Source organism: Dermochelys coriacea, chromosome 23 (genome assembly GCF_009764565.3).
Source record: "Dermochelys coriacea isolate rDerCor1 chromosome 23, rDerCor1.pri.v4, whole genome shotgun sequence".
Lineage (NCBI taxonomy): Eukaryota > Metazoa > Chordata > Testudines > Dermochelyidae > Dermochelys > Dermochelys coriacea.
The window spans coordinates 16,948,721-16,971,670 of record NC_050090.1 but is presented as its reverse complement, the minus strand read 5'-3'; the positions used below and the strand labels follow the sequence as shown (position 1 = coordinate 16,971,670).

The 22,950-nt window shown below is 62.2% G+C and overlaps 1 protein-coding gene across 8 annotated transcripts in view; it reads right to left on the bottom strand.

Annotated features, from left to right (window-relative positions):
* ATP2B3 (ATPase plasma membrane Ca2+ transporting 3) overlaps positions 1-22,950 on the bottom strand; it is a 50,518-nt gene that overhangs the window by 21,755 nt on the left and 5,813 nt on the right. For 4 of the 8 annotated variants that reach the window (XM_038381528.2, XM_038381532.2, XM_038381527.2 and 1 more), the window contains exons 2-13: positions 13,862-14,043; positions 13,230-13,518; positions 10,705-10,902; positions 8,996-9,253; positions 8,061-8,186; positions 7,687-7,812; positions 4,786-4,827; positions 4,339-4,503; positions 3,865-4,079; positions 2,455-2,697; positions 1,270-1,511; positions 777-1,011 (exon numbers count right to left, since the gene is read on the bottom strand). In XM_038381528.2, the coding sequence (XP_038237456.1) occupies positions 777-1,011; positions 1,270-1,511; positions 2,455-2,697; positions 3,865-4,079; positions 4,339-4,503; positions 4,786-4,827; positions 7,687-7,812; positions 8,061-8,186; positions 8,996-9,253; positions 10,705-10,902; positions 13,230-13,434 (2,055 nt within the window). In that variant the 5' untranslated portion in view covers positions 13,435-13,518; positions 13,862-14,043. Of the gene's footprint in view, positions 1-776; positions 1,012-1,269; positions 1,512-2,454; positions 2,698-3,864; positions 4,080-4,338; positions 4,504-4,785; positions 4,828-7,686; positions 7,813-8,060; positions 8,187-8,995; positions 9,254-10,704; positions 10,903-13,229; positions 13,519-13,861; positions 14,044-16,923; positions 17,003-22,950 lie in introns of all 8 variants that reach the window. The other 4 variants (XM_038381523.2, XM_038381529.2, XM_038381526.2 and 1 more) reach the window with 2 other exon arrangements.

The following is a 22,950-nucleotide window of genomic DNA, read 5'->3' as shown; positions in this document are numbered from 1 at the left end:
GGGGCCCTTCCATGGGCAGGAGACTATAAAAGGCCCTGGAGACCCCTCCATCATGTCTTCAGTCCTGCGTCTGGCCTCTGGAGGGACTTGGCTACACGGAAGCTCTGAACCAAGGACTGAAGGACCCATCCCAGCTCCAGAGACTTGACTGGAACCTGCAGCTTATTCCATCACGGCTACAAGCCTGAACCAAGAACTTTGCCATGACTGGATGTCATTGATTCCCTTTCACCAATTCTAGCGCTCATCTCTATCTTTTTCCTTTTATGAATAACCCTTTAGATTTTAGATTCAAAAGGATTGGCAACAGCGTGATTTGTGGGTAAGATCTGACTTGTATATTGACCTGGGTCTGGGGCTTGGTCCTTTGGGATCAGGAGAACCTTTTTTCTTTTACTGGAGTATTGGTTTTCATAATCATCTGTCCCCATAACAAATGGCACTGGTGGGGATACTGGGAAACTGGGGTGTCTAAGGGAATTGCTTGGGTGACTTGTGGTTAGCCAGTGGGGTGAGACCGAAGTCCTCTCTGGCTGGCTGCTCTGGTGCCTTAGAAGAGGAGACCCACCAGCCTAAGACTGTAACCTCCCTACTCTAAGCAGTTTCTCCTGAATTGATACTCTCAGAAGTGTCCCACCAAAGGCAGCATCGTTAAGCCCACCAGCCGCCCTCCCCTCCGAGTGGTGGGCAGAGAACCCAGGAGTCCTGGGTCCCAGCCCCCTGCTCTAACCACCCGACCCCGCTCCCTTCAGACACTCCAGCTGGGCCGGTGGTACCTCGGGCCGGACGGGGTCCTCGATGCCGACCACAGCGATGCACGTGAGCTCGCCCACGATGTCGTTCTCGTTCTCCCAGTTGGGCTCCGGGCCAGCGGCGAAGTCCCGGAAGGCCAGGCAGATGGTGCGCAGCCCCTCACACGCCATGGGCTCGATCACCTTCTTCACCATGTCATCCCGGTCCCGTGGGCGGAAGCTGCGCACCTCCCCACTGCTGCTCAGGATGTTGGAGCACCTGGATGGGGAGACGCCTGGCTCAGACTCAGCCCCTCTGGGGCAGGGTGGGGGCTGGTTAGATGAGACCCCTTGCCTGGCATGGAGACGCAGCACCCCTGGGGCGGGGTGGTCACTTATAAGAGGCCCCCTCGCCCGACAGCCAGGGCAGCCACCTCTGGGGCAGGGTGTGGGGGCCAGTGTCCGGGGACCCCTCGCCAGGCACTGAGATGCAGCCACCTCTGGGGTGGGACGCAGCGGCTGGGCAGGTGGGACTCACTTTTTGAGCAGGATCTCGGAGGCGCCCTTGCTGAAGACGCGGAAGCCGCCCTGGGGCAGGCGGGTGACGGTGCTCATGGATTTGCGGACTGAGTTGAACGTATAGACCTTGTAGAGCTTCTCCTCCGGCAGCTGGTCGCGCACGGGCTGGTAGTCGCGGTGCAGGTCCCGCAGGAAGCCCAGCAAGGCACACTCCGTCTTGTTGCCCACCTGCCGCGGCAGGCCCCCATCCTTCTCTGGAGGCTGCAGGGCGACGGGCATCAGGGCTGTGGGCTCCCCCCGGCCCGGCCGCGTTCCCCCTGGCCCCCCAGCTTCCCCACGTCCCCCTCCCAGACCCCCACCTCTACCCTCCCCACGTCCCCCCTTGTTCTTCCCCAGCCCCCCGGCTCCACCACATTCCCCCTCATTCCCCCCAGCCCTGCCACGTTCCCCTCCTCGACCCCCACCTCTGCCCTCCCCAGCCCTGCCACATCCTCCCTCGTTCCCCCCGGCCCCGCTGTGTTCCCCTCCTGGACCCCCACCTCTGCCCTCCTCAGCCCTGCCACGTCCTCCCTCGTTCCCCTCGGCCCCGCCGTGTTCCCCTCCTGGACCTCTACCTCTGCCCTCCCCAGCCCTGCCACGTCCTCCCTCGTTCCCCCCAGCCCCGCCGTGTTTCCCTCCTGGACCCCCACCTCTGCCCTCCTCAGCCCTGCCACGTCCCCCCTTGTTCCCCCCAGCCCCACTGCATTCCCCTCCTGGACCTCCACCTCTGCCCTCCCCAGCCCTGCCACGTCCTCCCTCGTTCCCCCCGGCCCCGCTGTGTTCCCCTCCTGGACCCCCACCTCTGCCCTCCCCAGCCCCGCCATGTCTCCCCTTGTTCCCCCCAGCCCCCTGGCTCCACCACATTCCCCCTCATTCCCCCCGGCCCTGCCGCATTCCCCTCCTAGACCCCCACCTCTGCCCTCCCCAGCCCTGCCACATCCCCCCCGCAGCCATCCTGAGACTCACCCAGCTGGGGTCCCCCCTCCAGCCTCCCAGCTCTGCTGAATTCCCCCTTCAGGAAGGCACCAGGGGGAGGTTTGGGGGAGACAGGGGAGGTTTGGAGGTGCCAAGGGCAGGTTCGAGAGCTCCAGGGGAAGATCGGGTGGGAGGTTCGGGGGCTCTGGGTTCCCAGAGGGGCAGGGGACTCACAGGGCCCCCCACTCACTAGTATCTTGGTGGTGTAGGCACTGTTGATTGCGATGGCATGCACCAGCAGGTCAAGGATGCGGGGCGCCAGGCTGCTGGGGGCGGGCGTCTCGCGGTAGTGGGTGTCACCCAGGTAGGCCTGCACGACCATCATGCGGTTGGTGGTGAGGGTGCCCGTCTTGTCGGAGCAGATGGCCGTGGCGTTGCCCATGGTTTCGCAGGCGTCCAGGTGCCGCACCAGGTTATTGTCCTTCATCATTTTCTGAAGGGCAGAGAGGACACCCCCAGCCCCGCGTCAGCCTCAGATCTGATGCTGGGAGCTGGCCGGAGACACCTGGGGGAGGTTTTGGGGGGTTGTCCAGGGTGCCCCATGCTCTCAGTAGGGTGAGGGACCTGGTTTCAGCTGTGCCCACTAGTGGGCACTCTCTCGGCACATAGTCACCGTGTGCTATGTTCCCGGTGCCAGAACATACAAGTCTGCCCACGGGGGTGCTCAGAGATGGATCCGGAGCAACACCCATAGGGGCAACGGTCTCCCGCTGCCAGGATCCCTTTCTCATGGAGCTGCCCTCCCCATGCCCCCTTGTTTCTGTTTGCTCTTGCGTCCCACCACCCCACAACAGCCCACCAGCCCTGCTACATCTGCTGGTGGCGTCCATCAGCACAAATGGCCATGCCCATGGATGGATGGGCACAACCCAACAGGGCAGCACCAGTGCACAGATGGGTATAATCCAAAATGATGTTCATCAGTGGATGGACACAAGCCAACGTGGTGCCCACCAATGGATGGAAACAAATCAATATGGTCACAGCCATGAGAAAAAGCCAAAATGGTGCCCATGGATGGATGAGGTGGACAGGCACAAGCCAACATGGCGGCGCCCATGGGCCAATGGGCACAAGCCAACATGGCAGCACCCATGTGTTCATGAGTATAATCCAACATGGTGCTCATCCACACATGGACACAAGCCAACATGGTGGCGCCCAGAGAGGGTTAGACAGACGAATGGATGAACACAAGCCAACATGGTGGCGCCCAGGAAGGTTGGACGGACGGATGGATGAACACAAGCCAACATGGCAGCGCCCAGGGTGGGTTGGACGGACGGACGGATGAACATAAGCCAACATAGTGGCGCCCAGGGAGGGTTGGATGGACGGATGGATGAACACAAGCCAACATGGTGGTGCCCAGGAAGGTTGGACGGACGGATGGATGAACACAAGCCAACATAGTGGCACCCAGGGAGGGTTGGATGGACGGATGGATGAACACAAGCCAACATGGTGGCGCCTTTGTATGGATGGACCCAAGCAAATGTGGTGGCACCAATCCATCAGTGGGCGCCATCCAACACGGCAGCAGTCCCAGGTGTTACAGACAGAACCCACAAGGCCACGCCAAGGCCTGCCACCCCCTCACCTTGACGGAGTAGGCCAGGGAGATGGTGACAGCCAGGGGCAGCCCCTCGGGCACGGCCACCACCAGCACGGTGACACCGATGATGAAGAACTTGACGAAGTACTGGACATAGACAGGAGTGCACTCGGCTAGCCAAACCCGCCCGTCCAACACGAAGGTCTGGATCACGAAGTACAGCACCAGGATGATCACGGTGATGGCCGACATCACCAGACCTGCCCAGGGGTTGCGGGAGAGGGGTTAGTGGCGGGGGAGGGTCCAGCCCCTGATCAGAGCTGGCTCCCCCTAGAGGGGACAGGCCCCAGGCCCCATTCCTCACCTCCCAAGCCAGCCAGTCCCCACCCTGGGACGGATGGGAGCCGGTGCCCCCTAGAGGAGACAGGCCCCTGCCCCGTTCCCCACCCCCCTGAGCCAGCCAGTCCCCACCCTGGGGCCAGATGGGAGCTGCGCCCCGAGCACGGACGGGATCCACACCTGCTTTCCCAATCTGCACAGCGAGTTTGGTGAGCTTGCCCTGCAGCACAGATTTCTCTTTCTTGGACACACTGGTTTTCTTCTTCTCCCGATCCTCCATCTCGCCACCCTCGGCGCTCTTCAGTGGCTGCATCTCCATTGCCACTGCCCCATCCTGCTTCTTGGCTGTGCCGAGAGAGGGAGGGAAGCGGATCAATGCCCCACCAAAGCGGGATGGGAGTGGGATTCGCCACAGCCCCACCCAGAGCTGGGGCGAGAACCCAGGGGTCCTGGCTCCCAGACCCCCCCTGCTCTAACCACCAGATCCCACTCCCTTCCCAACGCTGGGAGAGAACCCAGGAGTCCTGCCTCCCAGCTCCCGCTGCTCTACTCCACCAGAGTATCCCAGTTCAAGTCCTCCCCACCCCCTGAGACCCCAGCTGGGCCTGGATCCCCCTGGCCCATTACCTTTGTTCTGAATATTCTCCACCACACCGTCCTGGGGCTTCCCTACAACAGAAGAAGGGACAGCAGAGACAGGACACTTGAGCCCAGACAGACAGACGGACGGGACAACACAGACGATGGAGCACCTGAGACGCGGGGAGTCGGCGCTGGGGGAGGGCTGGAAGGGGGCTCTGAGTTCGGGGAGATAGCAGGATCCGCCCCAGCGCCGCTTAGAACTGAGGTTTCCCCGGGGAGTACCGGGGGAGGAGGTGTCCCTGCCGCCCGCTGTTGGAGGCAATGAGCCCTGCTCTCTGTGCCCATCCTTCCATGCGCCCGGGATGACACCCACATGATGGGCTCCCATTCTCCGCGGTCCAGCCATGCTCAGCACTCTGGGGTGGGGTCAGGGGTGAAAGGGGAGGATGCAGATTTTCGGGTGGGGGGAGAGATTGGGGCCCAAGGGAAGTGGGAGGGTCTGTGGGGGGCCCACACATGGGGAGAGAGACCGACACTGAGTTAATAAGACCTCAGGAAAGAGGGGTTGCCAGTTTAGCAATGGTACAGGAGTGACGGGGGGCGTTAGGGGTTTGACCCCATTGCAATCAGGAGTGACTCTGGATTGACTCCACGGAAGCTGAAATCAGAATCCAACCCTGCCCCCATTGCAATGAGGGGTGACTCTGGATTCACACCAGGGGACTGAGCTCAGCACCCGGCCCTGCCCTGTCACGGGGTCCCCAGGCGATGCTCTGGAACTGCTCCCTACGAAGCCAGGCAGGACTCTGGGGGAGTCTCCTCTCTGGGAAGCAGCTCACCCGGCTCTGGGAAGCAGCACACAGCACACAGCTCACCCGGCTTCCCCCTTCCTGGTCTGACCTCGGAGCCTTTAGCATCCTCTGCCCCTCCGTGCACTTCCCACCGCGAGTCCGCCCAGGAGGGGTCCTGGGGGGGCCAGAGGGTCCTGCCCCCCAACTCCGCAGAGGGCAGGTGGGTGCAGGAGTCAGGACACAGAGAATGGCCAACACTCTGTCTCCTAGCAACTGATGGCCTGGGCCCTTCCCCCCTGCAAGGTGAGAGCTGAAGGGTTGGAGAACAAAGGAATCCAGTGGAAGCCAGGTGAGCTGTTTGCCCTGCAGACAGGTTGCTCCCAGAGAGGAGACTCCCCCAGAGTCCTGCCTGGCTTCATAGGGAGCAGTTCCCGAGCATCACCCGGGGACCCCATAACACTTAGCAAGGATGTGAGGCCCCTGTGGATCAACAAGAAGTCAACTGTTGTTGAAATGAAGGCAACATGGCGTAATGAGTTCCTGTGGGGTGGCATCAGGTCCGTAAAGATAGCTAATGAGCTGGCTAGGGATGAGGTCAGGTCCATACAGACAGAAAAGGAGTTGATTGGCGATGGGTCATTCTCCAGCCATGCTGACCCCAAGCTGTGGCTAACTGGCTAACTGGCCCAGTACAGAGAAAGAATTAGTCCATCAGCATTGGGTCAGCATGGGTGGAGAGGAAGTCAATTAGGAATGGGTCAGTACAGATGGAAGATGAGTCAATTAGCGATCAGTCGATATGGATGGAGAGAGAGTCCATCCGTGATGCTGTTGGGTCAATAGACAGAGAATGACTTGGTTGAGGATGTCATGGGGTCCACACCGATGCAGAATGAGTCAGTTGGGTCTGTAGGGATTGAGCGTGAGCCCATTAGCAAGAGTACACAATTAATACAGAAGGGGAATGAGTTGGCTGGTGAAGGTGTTGGGTTGGTGCAGATGGAGGGTGAATCGGTTTCAAGCAGTGTCAGGTCAGTGTGGACAGAGGATGAGTCCATCAGCAGTTGTGTTGGATGAATACAGGTGGAGAATGATTGTGAGGGGCGGCATCGGGCCAGTGCAGTTGGAGAATGAGTTGACTGGTGATGGTGTTGGGTAAATACACATGGAAAATGAGTCCATTCCAAATGGTGTTGGGCCAATATGGATGGAGAGTCCATCAGTACTGGTGCCAGGCCAGTACTGGCGGAGAACAAATCTACTGGCATTGGGTTGATACTGATGGAGAATGAGTCCATCAGTGCTGGGTCAATACCAATGGAGGACAAGTCCATCAGTGATGGCACCATGTCATCACAGATGGAGAACAAGTCAATTAGGGACGGTGTTGGGCCAGCACCCAGTGGTGCTGCATCCACTCAGTTGGGTGCACCATGTCCTCCACTCAGTGGGGCCGTGCAAATCCACACTGATTGTGTGGAGTGAACATACAATGGGGACGAGTCAGTCAGGAACTGGGATGGTCAATATGAACTGACGGGGAGCTAATACATGAGAGTGTGTCAAAGCTCTTCGCTGCCTGATCCTTGGGATTCAGAGGCCACTGTGGAGAGTGGAAATGGGGGAGTCAGGCTAGCAGAGCTTTTCTTGGCAGCTGGTTGTTTAGGGAGGGTGTAGGGCAGAGTTTGCAGTTGGGTTGGAGTCTATTGCTAGGATTGTGGATTTAACTGCTGTCAGGGCATCCAGAAGTGGCACCTTGAACGGACAATGAAACCCAGTGAGTCTAAAGCCAGCGCCATCGAGTCAAAATGGCGTGATACTAACCCACTGTGGGCTGGAGCTGAGGGAACGGGGTCTGCCCAAGAAAAAGGCTTTGAGTCAACATGGACCAGCGCTGGCCACACCAAACTCATAGAGTCACTGTGGGATGGTGAAGACTGTCAACATGTCAACATACGATGGCGCAGAGTCTCCATGAACAATGTTGAGTCCACACGCAATGAGGTGCCATCAGGAGCTGCTGGAGCCCGCTTAAGGCATGACATAGCGGAGACCTTGACCACGGAAAGACGGGAGCTGGTGGAACCAGCTCAGGAGGAGGACATGACTATGGACACCAAGAACGAGCCCAAGGAAGACCAAAGAGGCCCCTCACCTTTCTTATCCTTCTTCTCCTCTTCCTCCCCACTGGCTCCCAGCAAGGTGAAGATAATCCCAGTCTGGGAGTTCACCCCGACGGCCGTGACGACCATCCGCCCCGAGCCTTCCATGACGTGGGTGCCTGGGAAAGCAAAGGCAGAATGAGCAGGAGGCTACGTGAGCTCAGGCTGTCCGCTCCCTTCTGCCATGCAGGACACCTGGGTTCCATTCGCGGCTCTGCAGCGGACGGCCTCCAAGAGCACAGCGCCCCCTAGCACCTGGCATGGACTGCCAGGGGAGAGCGCCCCCCACTGAGCCCCCTGCCCCACAGCACTGTGCCCCCTAGGGCCAGCACTTAGTCTGACCTAAGGCCTCCCCCCACACACACACCTGAGAGCAGCATGGGATCTTTCTCCACCGATTTCCGCACATGGTCCGATTCCCCGGTCAGGGAGCTCTCGTCAATCTTCAGATCGTTCCCCTGGATCAGAACCCCATCAGCCGGGAGCAGGTCGCCTGGCGAAGGGTAGAAAATGGCCCCATGAGACCTGTGTGCCCATGTCGGGCGTCCCTGGATCTGCCCCCCATCCCTCCACATGGGACCTGCATACCCCAGATGGCACCCACATGCCCCACAACCCCTTCCCAGATCACACCAATGTGCCCATCTTCCCCGGCGTTGGGCTGCCCCAAGATCAGACCCTCTGTCACCTCGGCCCAGTCATCATGGATCTTGACCCATGAGTCCTTCTGCCCCCCAGATGGGACCTGGATATCCCTCTGCCTCTGCCCCAGATGGTACACACATGCCCCACCACCTCTTCCCAGACTAGACCCAAGTGCCCATCTAACCCAGCATCAGAGCACCTGGGATCAGATCCACACACAAATCTTCCCTTCCCAGATCAGTCCCACGAGCCCCTCTGCCCTGGCGTTGGGGTTGCCCTGGATCACCCTCCCACCTACTAAGCCCCTCTGCCCTGGCGTCGGGGCTGCCCTGGATCGCCCTCCCCCCGCTAAGCCCCTCTGCCCTGGCGTCGGGGCTGCCCTGGATCACCCTCCCCCCGCTAAGCCCCTCTGCCCTGGCGTCGGGGCTGCCCTGGATCACCCTCCCACTTGCTAAGCCCCTCTGCCCTGGCGGCGGGGCTGCCCGGATCCCCCCAGCTCGTCAGTGGGGCTACCCAGATCCCCCCAACCCAGTGGCGGGGCTACCTGGATCCCCCCGAGCCTGGCATCGGGGCTGCCCTGGATCACCCTCCCCCCTACTAAGCCCCTCTGCCCTGGGCTGTCCAGATCCCCCCAGCCTGGCGGCGGGACGCACTCACCGTATTTGATCTGGGCGATGTCTCCCACCACCAGCTCGGCCACGGGGATCTGAATCTGTTGCCCATTTCGGACGACGGCGAATTTCTGCTCCTGCTCGATGCGGCTTTGGAGCCCCCGGAACTGCTTCTCCTTGCTCCAGTCGTTGAAGGCCGTAACCAGCACCACGCAGACAACAGAGAGCAGGATGGCCGCCCCCTCGATCCAGCCGGCCTCTGCCTCGCCCTCATCCTCCGCCCCCGCTGCCAGGTTCCCGCAGGCTGCACCGCGCCACGGGACGGGGACCAGGGTGGAGCAGAGGGATGAGAGAGAGAGGGATGGCACAGGAAGGAGGAGTTGGAGGGCAGGCCGGAGCCAAGCAAAGCTAACAGTGCATTGAGGCTGACAGACAGGGATGGTGGAGGAGGAAGTTCCCCTCCCCCTGCATGGTCTTGCTCCCCTCCCCCCAGAGGCTAGGTGGCATTAGGGTGGGGAGCCCCCGGCCAGGGGTGGGAAGGATCTGCATGGGGCAAAGGGTGCGACACCTGCTCCTTCCATCCTCCATCGGAGTCGGGGGATGGGTGAGTGGGTCAGCGGGGGAATGTGTCAGGGCATGGGTGGGCAGATGGGCGAGCACGGGGACGGGGCAGGGGATGGGTGAGTGGGCCAGTGGCCAGATGGATGGGTCAGTGGATGGACGGACAGATGGATGGGTGGGTCAGTGGATGGATGGAAGAACGAAGCAGCAGATAGATGGACAGACAGATGGATGGAGGAATAGCAGAGAGATGAAGCAGCAGATGGATGGATCAGTGGCCGGAGAGATGGACAGATAGAGGAATAGCAGACAGATGGATGGACGGATCAGTGGCCACAAGGATGGATGGATGGGTCAGCGGATGGATGGATGGAGAAGCAGCAGACAGACAGAAGGATGGGTCAGTGGATGGATGGAAGGACAGACAGACCAGAGGGTTGACAGACTGATGGAGCAGTGGGTGGACAGACGGCTGGACCAGCGGGTGGATGGGTAGGTCAGTGGATGGAGAGATGGAGGAGTACCAGATGGATGGATGGACGGGTCAGAGGGTAGATGGATGGGTCAGAGGGTAGATGGATAGATGGAGGAGTAGCAGACGGATGGATGGTTGTTTCAGCGGATGGATGGACGGATGGAGCAGCGAGTGGACGGATAGGTCACTGGATGGACGGATGGAGAAATACCAAATGCATGGGTGGACCAACGGGTAGATGGACGGACGGAGCAGCAGGTGGATGGATGGACAGAGCAGTGGGTGGACGGACGGGTGGGTGGAGGAGTAGCAGACAGACAGATGGATGGCTCAGTGGGTGGACGGATGGATGGACGGACAGCAGGTGGATGGATGGACGGATGGGTGGGTGGAGTAGTAGCAGACAGACAGATGGATGGCTCAGCGGTTGCACGGGTGGACGGTCGGATAGACCAGCGGGTGGATGGATGGATGGAGCAGTGGGTGGACGGACGGGTGGGTGGAGGAGTTGCAGACAGACAGATGGATGGCTCAGCAGGTGGACAGATGTTCATTTCTCCCTCATCCCTCCTTGCAGCCCCATGACCCAACCACACCCGAGCTACCTCCCAGGTGTGGAAAACGCCCCCCCGCCTGCCTCCTTCCTTCCCCTCCCCAAGCTGCTGAGCTGGGCTCTGGCCCTGCCCCATCTCGAGGCAAGCCCCCGGGCCAAGACTGACCTTCGCTCTCCTCTCCTGGCGGGGCATAGAAGGACAGCCCCAGGGAGATGATGGCCGCGATCTCCAGGATGATCAGGGTCACGTCCTGCAGAGCCTCCCACACCAGCTGCAGGAAGGTCTTGGGCTGCTTGGGTGGGATGAAGTTCTGGCCGTAGATCTGCCGCCGCTTCTCCAGGTCGGCTGCGTTGTCCGACAGGCCTGAACAGGGGCACAGAGATGGGGGATGAAGGCAGAGCCCGGACGCCTGGGTTCTCTCCTGGCTCTGGGAGGGAAGTGGGGGCTGGTGGATAGAGCAAGGGGCCTGGGAGCCGGGACTCTCATGTATTTCGCTGTGGGTCCCAGAGCCAGGTCAGCGTGGTGGAGAATTTGTGGATGGTCCGTGGGCTGCAGCTATACCCTGGGACTGGTGACATTTTAAATATTTAACGAGCTGGCAGGTGAGAGCCGGGGAGGTGGGGCAGGGCCACCCTGGGGGCCTTTGATCGCCCAGGGGTTCGGATCCTGTCCTGGGCAGCTGGGCCTCCTGCCCTGTCCTGGCCACCCAGGGAAACCCTTTGAAATGAATGACTGACACAGAGCGGGGGGGGGCAGCGCTCCCCCTCTGCAGAGCAAGGCACAGATGTCACAGAACCCAGGACTCCAGGCCCCCAGCCCCCCCATTCCAACCCACCAGCCCCCCCTTCCCTCACCTCCCCGAGCAGGGCAGAGAACCCAGGAGTCCAGGCTCCCAGTCCCCCCCCGCCCCGAGCCAGGCAGAGAACCCAGGTGTCCAGGCTCCCAGCCACCCCGCCCCGAACCAGGCAGAGAACCCAGGTGTCCTGTCTCGCATCCCTCCCTGGTCTGGGGACCTTCACCCTGAGCTTCAGACCAGCAGCAGTTTGGTTCTGCTCATTCCCCCGGAGCTCCAGCCCCCGACGCCTTTAGACCTTCGCAGTTGTGTCCTGTAGGGGGCGCACTCTCCAGGCAGGCAGGGCTGGGCATTGGGGGAAGTAGGAGGCTGGGGGCTCTGGGGGGCACCGGGGGGCAGGGAACAGGGTGGGGGGCTGGCAGGCAGAGTTGGGCACTAGGCAGTACTGGGGGCTGGGTGGGGGGCGCTCGCGGGGGGGGGTTGGTGCAGGTTTCTCTGCTCCGTGCTGGGGGGGGCTCTTGGGGGGTCACTGCCCTCCCGCTGTCTCCCCCGCCTGGAGCGGCTCCATCCCCAGGCCAGCAAGTCTCTGCCGCAGCCTGAAGGACGATTCAAGGGGAACCTGGCACAGAAGCCAATGCTGCAACCCCCCCCAGCTTGGCTCCATCTGCAGCCCCCCCGCCCCACCCCCCCAGCCAGGTCTGCCTCCCCTCAGGCCCCCCGCCCCGAGTCCATCCCCGGCCCTCCCCAGCCAGCCAGCCCCCCCGCCCCGGCCCTGCCCCAGCCCCTCCACCAGCTCTGACCCCCCGGGCCATCTCCCCCGGCTCCGTCTCTCCCTGACCCAAAGCGGAGTCCACCCCGCCCACCCCGCCTCTCCAAGGGCTGGAGCCACCTGCGGAACCTGAATGGAGCTTCCTTAGAAGGGGGAGAGAACCCAGGAGTCCAGGCTCGCACCCCGCCCTGCTCACCACAGAGGGGCCGTGTCTCAGTGAGGGGTCCCCAGGTAAAACACCTGGGATTCCAAATTTTAACCCTTTGAAGAAGACATAATGTCAGGACACCTGGGTTCCCTCCCGGCTCTGGGTGGGGAGTGGATTCTGGTGGGTCAGAGCAGGGGGGCTGTGTGACAAAGCTGGACTGTTCTTAATGTTCCCTCTGAATAGTGTGGAGGTGCCTCAGTTTCCCCTAGGCAGTTCTTAAGTATCTAGGGGGTGGGATAAGGGTGTATGATCATTGCAGAGCCCTAGAGGGCAGGTGGGTGCAAGGGTCTGGACACAGAGAATGGCCGACACCCTGTTTCCTGGCCACTGATGGCCTGGGCCCTTCCCCCTGCAAGGTGAGAGCTAAAGGGCTGGAGAACAAAGGGATCCGGTGACCTCCTGGCCCGGGAAAGGGACAAAGCCCAGAGGAGGGGGCTGGGGAGAGTTTCAGTTTGGGGCTGGCTGGGGACGAGGAGTGAAGTGCAGACGTGGTTGTCTGGCTCACTGCCCCCCAAAATGGACCCGGCTGAGGGGTCCTGTTCTCTGCACCTACAAGCTCCGTGTTAGACCATGTTCCCGTCGTCTAATAAACCTTCTGTTTTACTGGCTGGCTGAGAGTCCCGTCTGACTGCAAAGTTGGGGGGCAGGAACCTCTGGCCCCCCAGGACCCCACCTGGGCGGACTGGCTGTGGGAAGCGCACAGAGGGGCAGGGGAGGCTGGATGCTCCGGGGTCAGACCCAGAACGGTGGGAGCCGGGGGAGCTGCGTGTCCTGCAGACAGGCTGCTCCCAGAGAGGAGACTCCCCCAGAGTCCTGCCTGGCTTCGTAGGGAGCAGGTCCAGAGCATCGCCCGGGGGAGCCAGGACTCCTGGGTTCTCTCTCCCCCCCGCCCCCCATGCCGAGGATGGATGAGCTGGTACCTTCGGTCGGGGAGGTCTTGAGCCGGCGGCAGAGCCCGCTGACGTTGGTGTAGCCATCCTGGATCTTCTGCAAGGCCTCGGCCCCGCGCAGCTCCATGAGGCCCCGCAGCTCGGGCAGGGTGCAGCCCAGGCCAGCCACATGGTTCAGCTCCTGCCGCTGGCTCTTGGGGTAGAAATCCACCGCGCTGTTCGCCAGGTCACCCATGGCTCTGGGCAGCGCCCCCGGGGGCGGCAGGCGGGCGGACGGTGGGCCTGGTGCTGGGGCAGCGGGAGGGGTGGACGGGGAACCCTACACCGGAGCAGAGGAGAGTCAGGGAACGGAGAAGCTGGCAGGGGAGGAGTGAGTCTGTGCCGGCACCAGGGGGCACCATGGTGTGGGGGGCTGGGGGGTGGGGCTCTCCCCCGGCAGTCACGGCGGGGCGGGGCGGGGGGGCTCTCCCCCGGCAGTCAGGGCTGGGGGGGGCGGGGGGGCTCTCGACCAGCAGTCAGGGCTGGGGGGGCAGGGCGGAGGGGCTCTCCCCTGGCAGTCACGGCAGGGCGGGGGGGGCTCTCCCCCGGCAGGCAGGGCTGGGAGGTGGGGGGCGGGGCAGGGGGGGCTCTCCCCCGGCAGTCACATCTCCTCCCTCACTCACCTGCTCAGCGTCTGCTCTCTGCCGGGGTCTCCATCCTCCGAAGCCAGGTCCCCCCTAGCAGCCGCGGCCGGCGGGCAGAGCACGGCCAAGGGGCCAATCCATGGACAAGGCCGGGCTGGTCAGTCTGGGGGGACCCTGGTCAGAGCTGGGCAGCACCGTGCCCCCCGCCGCTCTGGGGGCACCTGTGGGAGTCACACAGACAGGAGTGTCACAGGGTGTGAGTCAGAATTGGGGGACCCCTTCTGGCACCCACATTCATCCATCCCCAGGAGCACTCACCCACCTAATGGCACCTCAACCTGAACTGACACCCAACCGCACCTTCACCCACCCATCCACCCACCAGCACCTTCACCCACCCACTCTCCCACCCAACCGCACCTTCACCCACCCATCCCCCAATCCACCAGCACCTTCACCCACCCCCTCATCCAACCGCACCTTCACCTACCTGCCCTCCCATCCCATCTCCCCACCCAACCGCACCTTCACCCACCCATCCACCCACCAGCACCTTCACCCATCCACTCTCCCACCCAACCACACCTTCACCCACCCATCCCCCAACCCACCAGCACCTTCACCCACCCCCTCACCCAACCGCACCTTCACCCACCAACCAGCACCTTCACCTACCTGCCCTCCCATCCCATCCCCCCACCCATCCCCCACCCAACCGCACCTTCACCCACCCGCCCACCCATCCCCCCACCCAACCGCACCTATCCCTTCACCCACCCACCAAACAGCACCTTCACCCATCTGCCCACCCATCCCACCTCCCAACTACACCTATCCCCCCCACCCAACTGCACCTATCCCCCCAGCTGCTCACCCATTCCCCCCACCCAACAGCACCTTCACCCACCCACCCACCATGGAAACGAACACGAGGAGGCAGCCTGTGGGGGACATGAAACTTGGGGCTCCCTGCTACGTGGCCGGACACTCACAAGACCAGGCTGGGCTTGGACCTTCCCTTCTCCCCACTTCCCTAAAAATGGTGGGACCCTAGAGCCAAGCAGCCTGGATCAGCCTCCCACAGGGAGCTGACTGGGCTGGATTCACTCCAGAGAGGGACAGGGAGCACTGGTGCAAAAGACCCATGGGCCTCCCCTGATGCAACTATGTGGGCCTTGGGGCCCAGCCTGCTAAAGGGGTCACTCCCGGGACACTGGCTCCAGGCTGGGGCACAGACCAGAGCTGGTGGAGCCGTGACACCCTGTCCATCCAACCACCCAACAACTCCTACATTCATCCATCCTGCAGCTCTGCCGGTGCCCCTCACTCCCGACCCACAGCCCCCTGAAAGCCCAGCCCTGCCCCCCCCCAGCTCTGCCGGTGCCCCTCACTCCCGACCCACAGCCCCCTGAAAGCCCAGCCCTGCCACCCCCAGCTCTGCCGGTGCCCCTCACTCCCGACCCACAGCCCCTGCTAACCCAGCCCTGCCACCCCCAGCCCTGCCGGTGCCCCTCACTCCCGACCCGCAGCCCCCTGAAAACCCAGCCCTGCCAGTGCCCCCCACTCCCCCCACTGCAGGCGTTGCTCAGGTGTCTGGGTGGCTCCAGTCAGGCTGTTTACTCATTAGCACGTTGAGAGCAGCCGCTGGGAGCGACCAGGGCAGCGGAAGGCGCCTGCTCTGGGGAGGGCAGCACACAGGGGGCTGCGGGGGCCGATCCCACCCTGGGGAAAAGGGATCGAATCCCAACAGAGCAACAGATCCATGGACTGCAGGATTGCGGGGTGGTCCTGGCTCCCAACCCCCCCTGCTCTAACCACTAGACCCCACTCCCCTCCCAGAGCCAGGGAGAGAACCCAGGAGTCCAGGTTCCCAGCCCCCCGCTGCTCTAATCACTGGACCCCACTCCCCTCCCTGAGCCAGGGAGAGAACCCAGGAGTCCTGGCTCCCAGCCCCCCGCTCTGACCCATTAGAGTGGGGCCAAGGGATCTTTTCTTTTAGTGACCTCAGAACATCAGGAAATGAATTTTTCTTCCCACTGGAAATATGGCCCCTGACCCCCAGCATAGTGCCCCCCAGCACCCAGCCCTGCCAGTGCCCCTCACTCCCAACACGCAGCCCCCTGCCAGCTCATACCTGGGTCCCCCCAGCCCTGCCGGTGCCCCTCACTACCGACCCGCAGCCCCTGCCGGCCCAGCCCTGCGTCCCCCCAGCCCTGCCGGTGCCCCCCCACTCCCGACCCACAGCCCCCTGCCAGCCTGGCCCTGCCCCCCCAGCTCTGCCGGTGCCCCTCACTCCTGACCCGCAGCCCCTGCCACCCTGGCCCTGTCGGTGCCCCTCACTCCCGACCCGCAGCCCCCTGCCAGCCCAGCCCTGGGTCCCCCCAGCCCTGCCGGTGCCCCTCACACCCGACCCGCAGCCCCCTGCCAGCCCAGCCCTGCCCCCCCAGCTCTGCTGGTGCCCCTCACACCCGACCCGCAGCCCCCTGCCAGCCCAGCCCTGCCCCCCCAGCTCTGCTGGTGCCCCTCACTCCCGACCCGCAGCCCCCTGCCAGCCCAGCCCTGGGTCCCCCCAGCCCTGCCGGTGCCCCCCCACTCCCGACCCGCAGCCCCTGCCACCCTGGCCCTGCCCCCCCAGCTCTGCCGGTGCCCCTCATTCCCTTCCCACAGCCCCCTGCCAGCCCAGCCCTGCCCCCCCAGCTCTGCCGGTGCCCCTCACTCCCGACCCGCAGCCCCTGCCGGCCCAGCCCTGGGTCCCCCCAGCCCTGCCGATGCCCCTCACGCCCGACCCGCAGCCCCCTGCCAGCCCAGCCCTGCCCCCCCAGCTCTGCTGGTGCCCCTCACTCCTGACCCGCAGCCCCTGCCGGCCCAGCCCTGGGTCCCCCCAGCCCTGCCGGTGCCCCCCCACTCCCGACCCACAGCCCCTGCCGGCCCAGCCCTGGGTCCCCCCAGCCCTGCCGGTGCCCCCCCCACTCCCAACCTGCAGCCCCCTGCCAGCCCAGCCCTGGGTCCCCCCAGCTCTGCCAGTGCCCCTCACTCCCAACCCGCAGCCCCTGCCAGCCTGGCCCTCCCCCCCAGCCCTGGCGGTGGCCCTCACTCCTGACCTGTAGCCCCTGCCCTGGGATAAACGAATTCTGCTGCCCATCTATCCTGGCTTCGTGTCTCCTGCCCCAGCCCAGGCTGCTGCAGAGGAAAAGGCCAGAAATCCACAGTTACTGTCATTCCCTTTTCCCCACTGACGTCCACGATTCTGGAAAGTTTCAATCCCCATTAACTTTCTTCTGGATGGTCTCAGAAATATGCCCTACTCCCGGCTCTAACCACTAGCCCCCACTCCCCCCCAGAGCCAGGAGAGAACCCAGGAGTCGTAGCTCCCCGCCCCCTTGCACCTCAATCTAACCCACGAGGCCCCATTAAATTTCTCCACGGGTGGAAACCGATCTCCAGTCCATGCCGCTGAACCACCCGGCCGTCGCCCTTCCTGTTCCTCAGTTTCCCCTCCTTGACTAACGTGCCCCTCCCCCCTTCTCCCCAGGCTCCACCCTTGCGAGTCTGTTGGATGCACATAGCCCCGTGGCCAGCCCCGTCGCCGACGACCCATCAGCTACCCACATGTCCACTCCGTGGAGTCAATGAGCCCAGATCTCCTGCCCCTCAAAGGACTTGGGAGACGCCAGTTGGGATCCCAGGGCTTCCAATCAGAGACGAATTCATGGGATCCGAAACCCTGAGTCCCAGGCCAGCAGAGACCATTAGACTGTCTCCTTCAACCTCCCGTTTGTAACAAGCGGTGGGCTTTGTTCAGGGTCCCTCTGTCCTGAGCCCAAGAAATTCCCATTCCCAGTTGGCCAGAGGTATCCTGGGGGGTTAATATCACTGTCCTCTGAAGCCTCACAGCTGGAGAGTGGGCAGCGGACAAGGGGGCCCAGTGTTTGAAGACGGCTGGTGGGTCTTGTTCAGACTGTCATGGCTGAGATGTCGGTTACATGCTGCGACGAAGTGGGACTGTTCTTAATGTTTTCTCTGAATACTGTGTGCATGCCTCAGTTTCCCTAGGCATTTCTCAAGTATCCAGATGGGGCATCAGGGGGGTGATTGTCACAGAACCCTGGGGGGCAGCATGTTGGGGTCTGCACAGAGAATGGCCGACACCCCGTCCCCTGCAAGGTGCTGACGGAAGGGGTTGGGGAACAAACAGACCAGGTGGCCTCCTGGCCTGGGAAAGGGACAAAGGCCGGAGGAGGGGGAGAGAGTTTCAGTTTGGAGCTGGCTCGGGAAATGGCGGGAGGCCCAGATGGGGCACTGGGCTCACTGGCCCCCAACATGTACCTGACTGAGGGGTCCTGTTCTCTGCACCTATAAGCTCTGTGTTAGACCCTGTTCCTGTCGTCTGATAAACCTTCTGTTTCCCCGGCTGGCTGAGAGTCCCGTCTGACTGCGGAGTTGCGGGGCAGGACCCTCTGGCCCCCCCAGATGCCCGCCTGGGTGGACTGGCTGTGGGAAGCGCACAGAGGGGCAGAGGATGCTGAATGCTCCGAGGTCAGACCCAGGAAGCGGGGAGCCGGGAGAACTGTGTGTCCTGCAGACCGGCTGCTCCCAGAGAGGAGACTCCCCCAGAGTCCTGACTGGCTTCATGGGGAGCAGGTCAGAGCATCGCCCACGGACCCCGTGACACACGCCTGACAGATTAGAAAGGGGGGGCACTCCAGACCGCTCCCACGGCAAGGCATTTCTCCAGCTCTGCACTCACCTGGGGGGCGCTTCGCCAGGCCCACATCAGTTGCTCGGCCTTATTTAGCCCCCCCGAGAAGGGTCGTCATACCAGAGAGGGCTCCTCCCAGGGGCCGTACGGCGCCGAGAGAGCCCAGGGAGGTAGGAGTCCAGGGCAGCAGGACAAACATGTCGGCCATCCAAACAGGTTTTTTGCTTTCCTGACACCATGAAGCATCCAGATTCCAGTTTGAAAAACCAACCAGACCCAGATATTGGGGGGGAATCCCCCAATTCGTTTTTCCCTCCCCAATTTTTTCCCACCCAAACGTGAAACACACACACACATCCCACGCACAAAAGGAGATTTTTTCTCCAGGGAACTGACAACAGTTTTCACTTTGTCTCAGGCCACTGGTTCCTGGGAGGGAAGAGCAGGAGAAGCCATTAGACGATCGAGTCCAGTCAAACCTCCTGCTTCTTACATTTCACCCCATCTCCCCCAGCACTGGGATCCCTTCAGCATCCACCGCAGACACCCTGCTCCTGCAACCCCCTCATCTGACTCCCCAGAACGCAGGCCCAAGACCTGCCCTAAATTCATCCCTGCTTCCCCTAGAGCAGAGCTTTCGAAAAACTTCCCAGCTTGATTTATATGGGATGGAGCCTCCCGTGACCCAGGTTCCTCTTCCAAGGTCAGTTCCCTGCACTGGTCAAAATCCGTCACTTGTCTCCCCTCTGGCTTTGTCCAGCGTTACTGTCCAGCCTCTGGATCTCATCAGAGCTTTTCTGTCCCTGGCCATCTCCAGATAATAGGCACTCCTGGCTTCTCTCCTGCTAAGGCAGGTTTTCTGCTCCTTCAGTCCCGGCTCATCTCTGACCCCTCTCTGATGTGTCACTATCCTTCACGTGGGCACCAGAACTGGGCACAAGATCCCAGCCATAGCCATGCCAGGGCCCAACCCAGAGGGAAAATAATCTCCCGGCGCCACCTCGCACTTGCCCCGTTTCTCCGGCCTGGTTGCCCTTTTGGCCACAAGCTAAGAGAAGCTAAAGAATCCATCACGATGCTGGGAAATGTGTCGCTCTTCCTGGGACACAACTGAACCTTGTTTCTAGTCTGGATTTGTCTCGCTTCGGTTTCCAGCCCCTGGAGCCTGGCCTGTTGGTGCTGAGCAAGGCTCCTGTCATGGAGTTCCCCGGGCGATGATCTGGACCTGCTCCCTACGAAGCCAGGCAGGACTCTGGGGAAGTCTCCTCTCTGAGAGCAGACGGTCTGCAGGACACACAGCTCACCCGGCTTCCCCCTTCCTGGGTCTGACCCCGGAGCATTAAGCATACTCTGCCCCTCCGTGCACTTCCCACCGTGAGTCCGCCCAGGTGGGCTCCTGGGGGGCCAGAGGGTCCTGCTCAATGGCACTTGCAGGCTGCATGTGGGAAGGTTTATGCGGCCCATGCCCTTTTGCCACCCCAAAACCCCTGGGGTTCAAAAGGGGATTGGGTCTTCTCCTAGCGCTCCAGTCTGGAGGGCTGCGATTTGGGCTCTCTTGGTTAAGAACCCCCATCTTGACCTGGGCCACCCTCTGACCAGGTGTCTCTGTCCCCCACTGTTCGGCATCAGCCCCTTTCATTTCATGCAGCCATGTCAAGGCAGAGGGGTCAGGATACACAGCAAAGTGCCGCCCCAAGAGATCCATCCGCAGCTTTTCAAGGACCCGCCCCACGACCAGGCATTTCTTCTTTATGGCCATGTAGTTCTGCTCCTGGGGCAGCAGCTTCTTGCTTGGTACCCAATGGGGTGTCTCCCCCACTTCACATAGACCTGCATCAGCACCGTGCTCAGCTCTGCGTCTGAGCATTGGTGACACTGAAAAGGGCTTGGCAAAGTCTGGGTTTACCACATTTACCAGGCCCTGGATTAGAGCCTCCTTCAGCGCAGAGAGCCCTCTGGCACTGCTCGGTCCTGACCAGCTCATCTGGCTTCCCCTTCTTACATAGCTCAGTGATGGGGGCAGCTAGTGAGCTAAGGTGGGGTACAAACCCCCAGTAGTACCCCAGCATCCCAATTAAGGCCTGGACCTGTTTCTTGGCCTGGGGAACAGGCCACTCTCTGATCATCTCCACCTTGGCCGGCTCTGGGCTTGGGCAGCCACTCCACACCTTGTGGCTCAGGTACGACACCTTTGCCATCCCCACCTTACATCTTCCAGCTTTTACCGACAGTCCTGCCTCCTTGGGGCAACCCAGCACCCTCTTCACCTGGGACACGTGTTCCTCCCAGGTCTGGCTAGAGACACAGATGTCATCAATGGACGCCAGGGCCAAGTTCTCCATCCCCCTCAGTAGCGGATCCACCCAGCGCTGGGGTGTGGCCGATGCCCCCTTGAGATCAAAAGGCAGGACCATGAACTCAAAGAGCCCCAAAGGGCTGGTGAAGGCAGCTTTCAACCTGGCATCTGGGTCCAAAGGCACCTGCCAGTCGCCTTTGGAGCGATCCATAGTAGAGAGGTAATGAGCCCCACCTAGCTTGTGTAGGATCTCACCAGGCCTGGGGTAGGCATCGGACACAGTGATGGCATTAAGCTTCCGATAGTCCCCACAGAATTGGATCGACCAGTCTTCCTTGGGGAGCCCCATGGGCTGTTGAACAGCTGGATCACCTCTAAAGCCAGCATGTCCTTGACCTCTCTCTCCAGGCTCTGGGCTGTTTTCCCAGGGACTCTGAATGGGGGACACCTGATGGGAGGATTGGCTCCCATCTCAGCGTAGAGATCCACCAGGGATCTTCCCCCTTCTCCTCCCGACTGTCCCTTACCAGGTGCAGGGGTCCCCTCACTCTCCTCCCATACAGCAGCTCAAAGGGAAAAACCCAGTGGATTCCCAGGGCACTTCCCCGTACCACAGGTGGGGCAGGTGTTTGTCCCCGTCCTGCGGAAGCTGATTCATAGAAGTTCTCAGCATCATCCCCCAGGGTCCCATAGACTCTCTCCACCAGCCCGTGGGATGGAGGGTGACCTGCAGAGACCCAGGTGGGCCAGACCCCCCCATCTCTCCCACCAGCCCCGGAGCCGGGCTGACCCCTGGTCTGAAAGGACCCCACTGGGGACACCCCCTCTGCTGAAGGGGGTCAGCAGCACAGCTGCCCTGGTGTCTGCCTTGGTGGAGGACGGAGCCCCCGCCCCTGGGTAACAGGTGGCGAGATCCATCCCCCCCAGGACGTATTTCTTCCCCAACCGGGTCGCCTTGCTGAGGGGCCCCACTATGTCCAGAGCCCCCTTCTGGAAAGGCTCCTCTGTGATGGGCAGGGGTCTCAAGGGGGCTTCACCCTTATCCCGGCCTTCCCCCCCTCTGGCCGGGGTTGCAGGACCTGCCAGGCCGCTGGGCTGCATCTCAGACTCCGGGCCAGTCACAGTTCTGCAGCCACTGCCTGGGGCCTGGATCCCCTGGCGTCCCGAGAGAGGGAAATCGTGGGCCAGGTACGACAGCCGGCGGCGACACTTCTGGGGCACCCCCAGCTGCCTCCTGATCCCCACAGTTCTACTTCCCCTGGGGGAGCCCCTTCCCGGTCCAGGAATCCCCTCTCCCACGGGGATCTGCCCCTGCAGCCTTCCCCACGGGGGTTTGCAGCCTGTGGCCAGCAAGTCCCCTCAGCTCCTCCAAGGAGGGATCCTCCTGCGGCTCGGTCTGGAATTCAGCGGCTGGGGCAGGGAGCGGGACCTGCTCCCTCTCGCGGGCTCGGCCTGGGGTCACAGCGCTGCTGAGCCCTGTCCCTGGTCACTCCCTCCCTGTCCTGGGATCACTTCCCAGCAGCGCCTCTGGACCAGGCAAACCTGGTTGGGAGCCGACCTGCCCTGCCTGTGGGTCCCCCCATTCATCTGGGATCTCAGCTCCCCCCTTGCTCAGCCCTGCCCTTGCTGTCCCAGTGGGGCAGGCAGTGAGCTCCCTACTCTCCTTACAACATCAGAGCCAGCCTGAGCCCCCTCTCCAGTGTGCAAGGGGGCGGGGAGCATCTCTCTGTCCCACCCAGCCCCAGGGGTCTGGTTACAGGCAGGCAGGTTTCCTGAGCCTAGCAGCTCCTCCCCGCTGCCAGCCAGGTCACCTGCATTTTCATCAACCATTTCCCTCTCCGCCGATTGGTTCCCTAGATTCAAATTCAAACCCTTGGCCGTTACAGGAGCAGGGCCTGGATCCTGTCCCAAAGAGACACAGTCACCCCCCAACAGGGTCTCACAGCTGCTATCCTGGAGAACCCCAACGACCAGCCAGCCCCACCCCTCCTGGGTCTGCACAGGGATCTGGGCCATAGGCAGGGTGAGGGGCTTCATCCCTGGGACCCTCACCCAGCTCACACAGCCCCCCAGCATCTGGTGGGGCTGCACCATCCGGGGCCTGACCACAGTTCTCTCTGTCCCAGGGTCTCG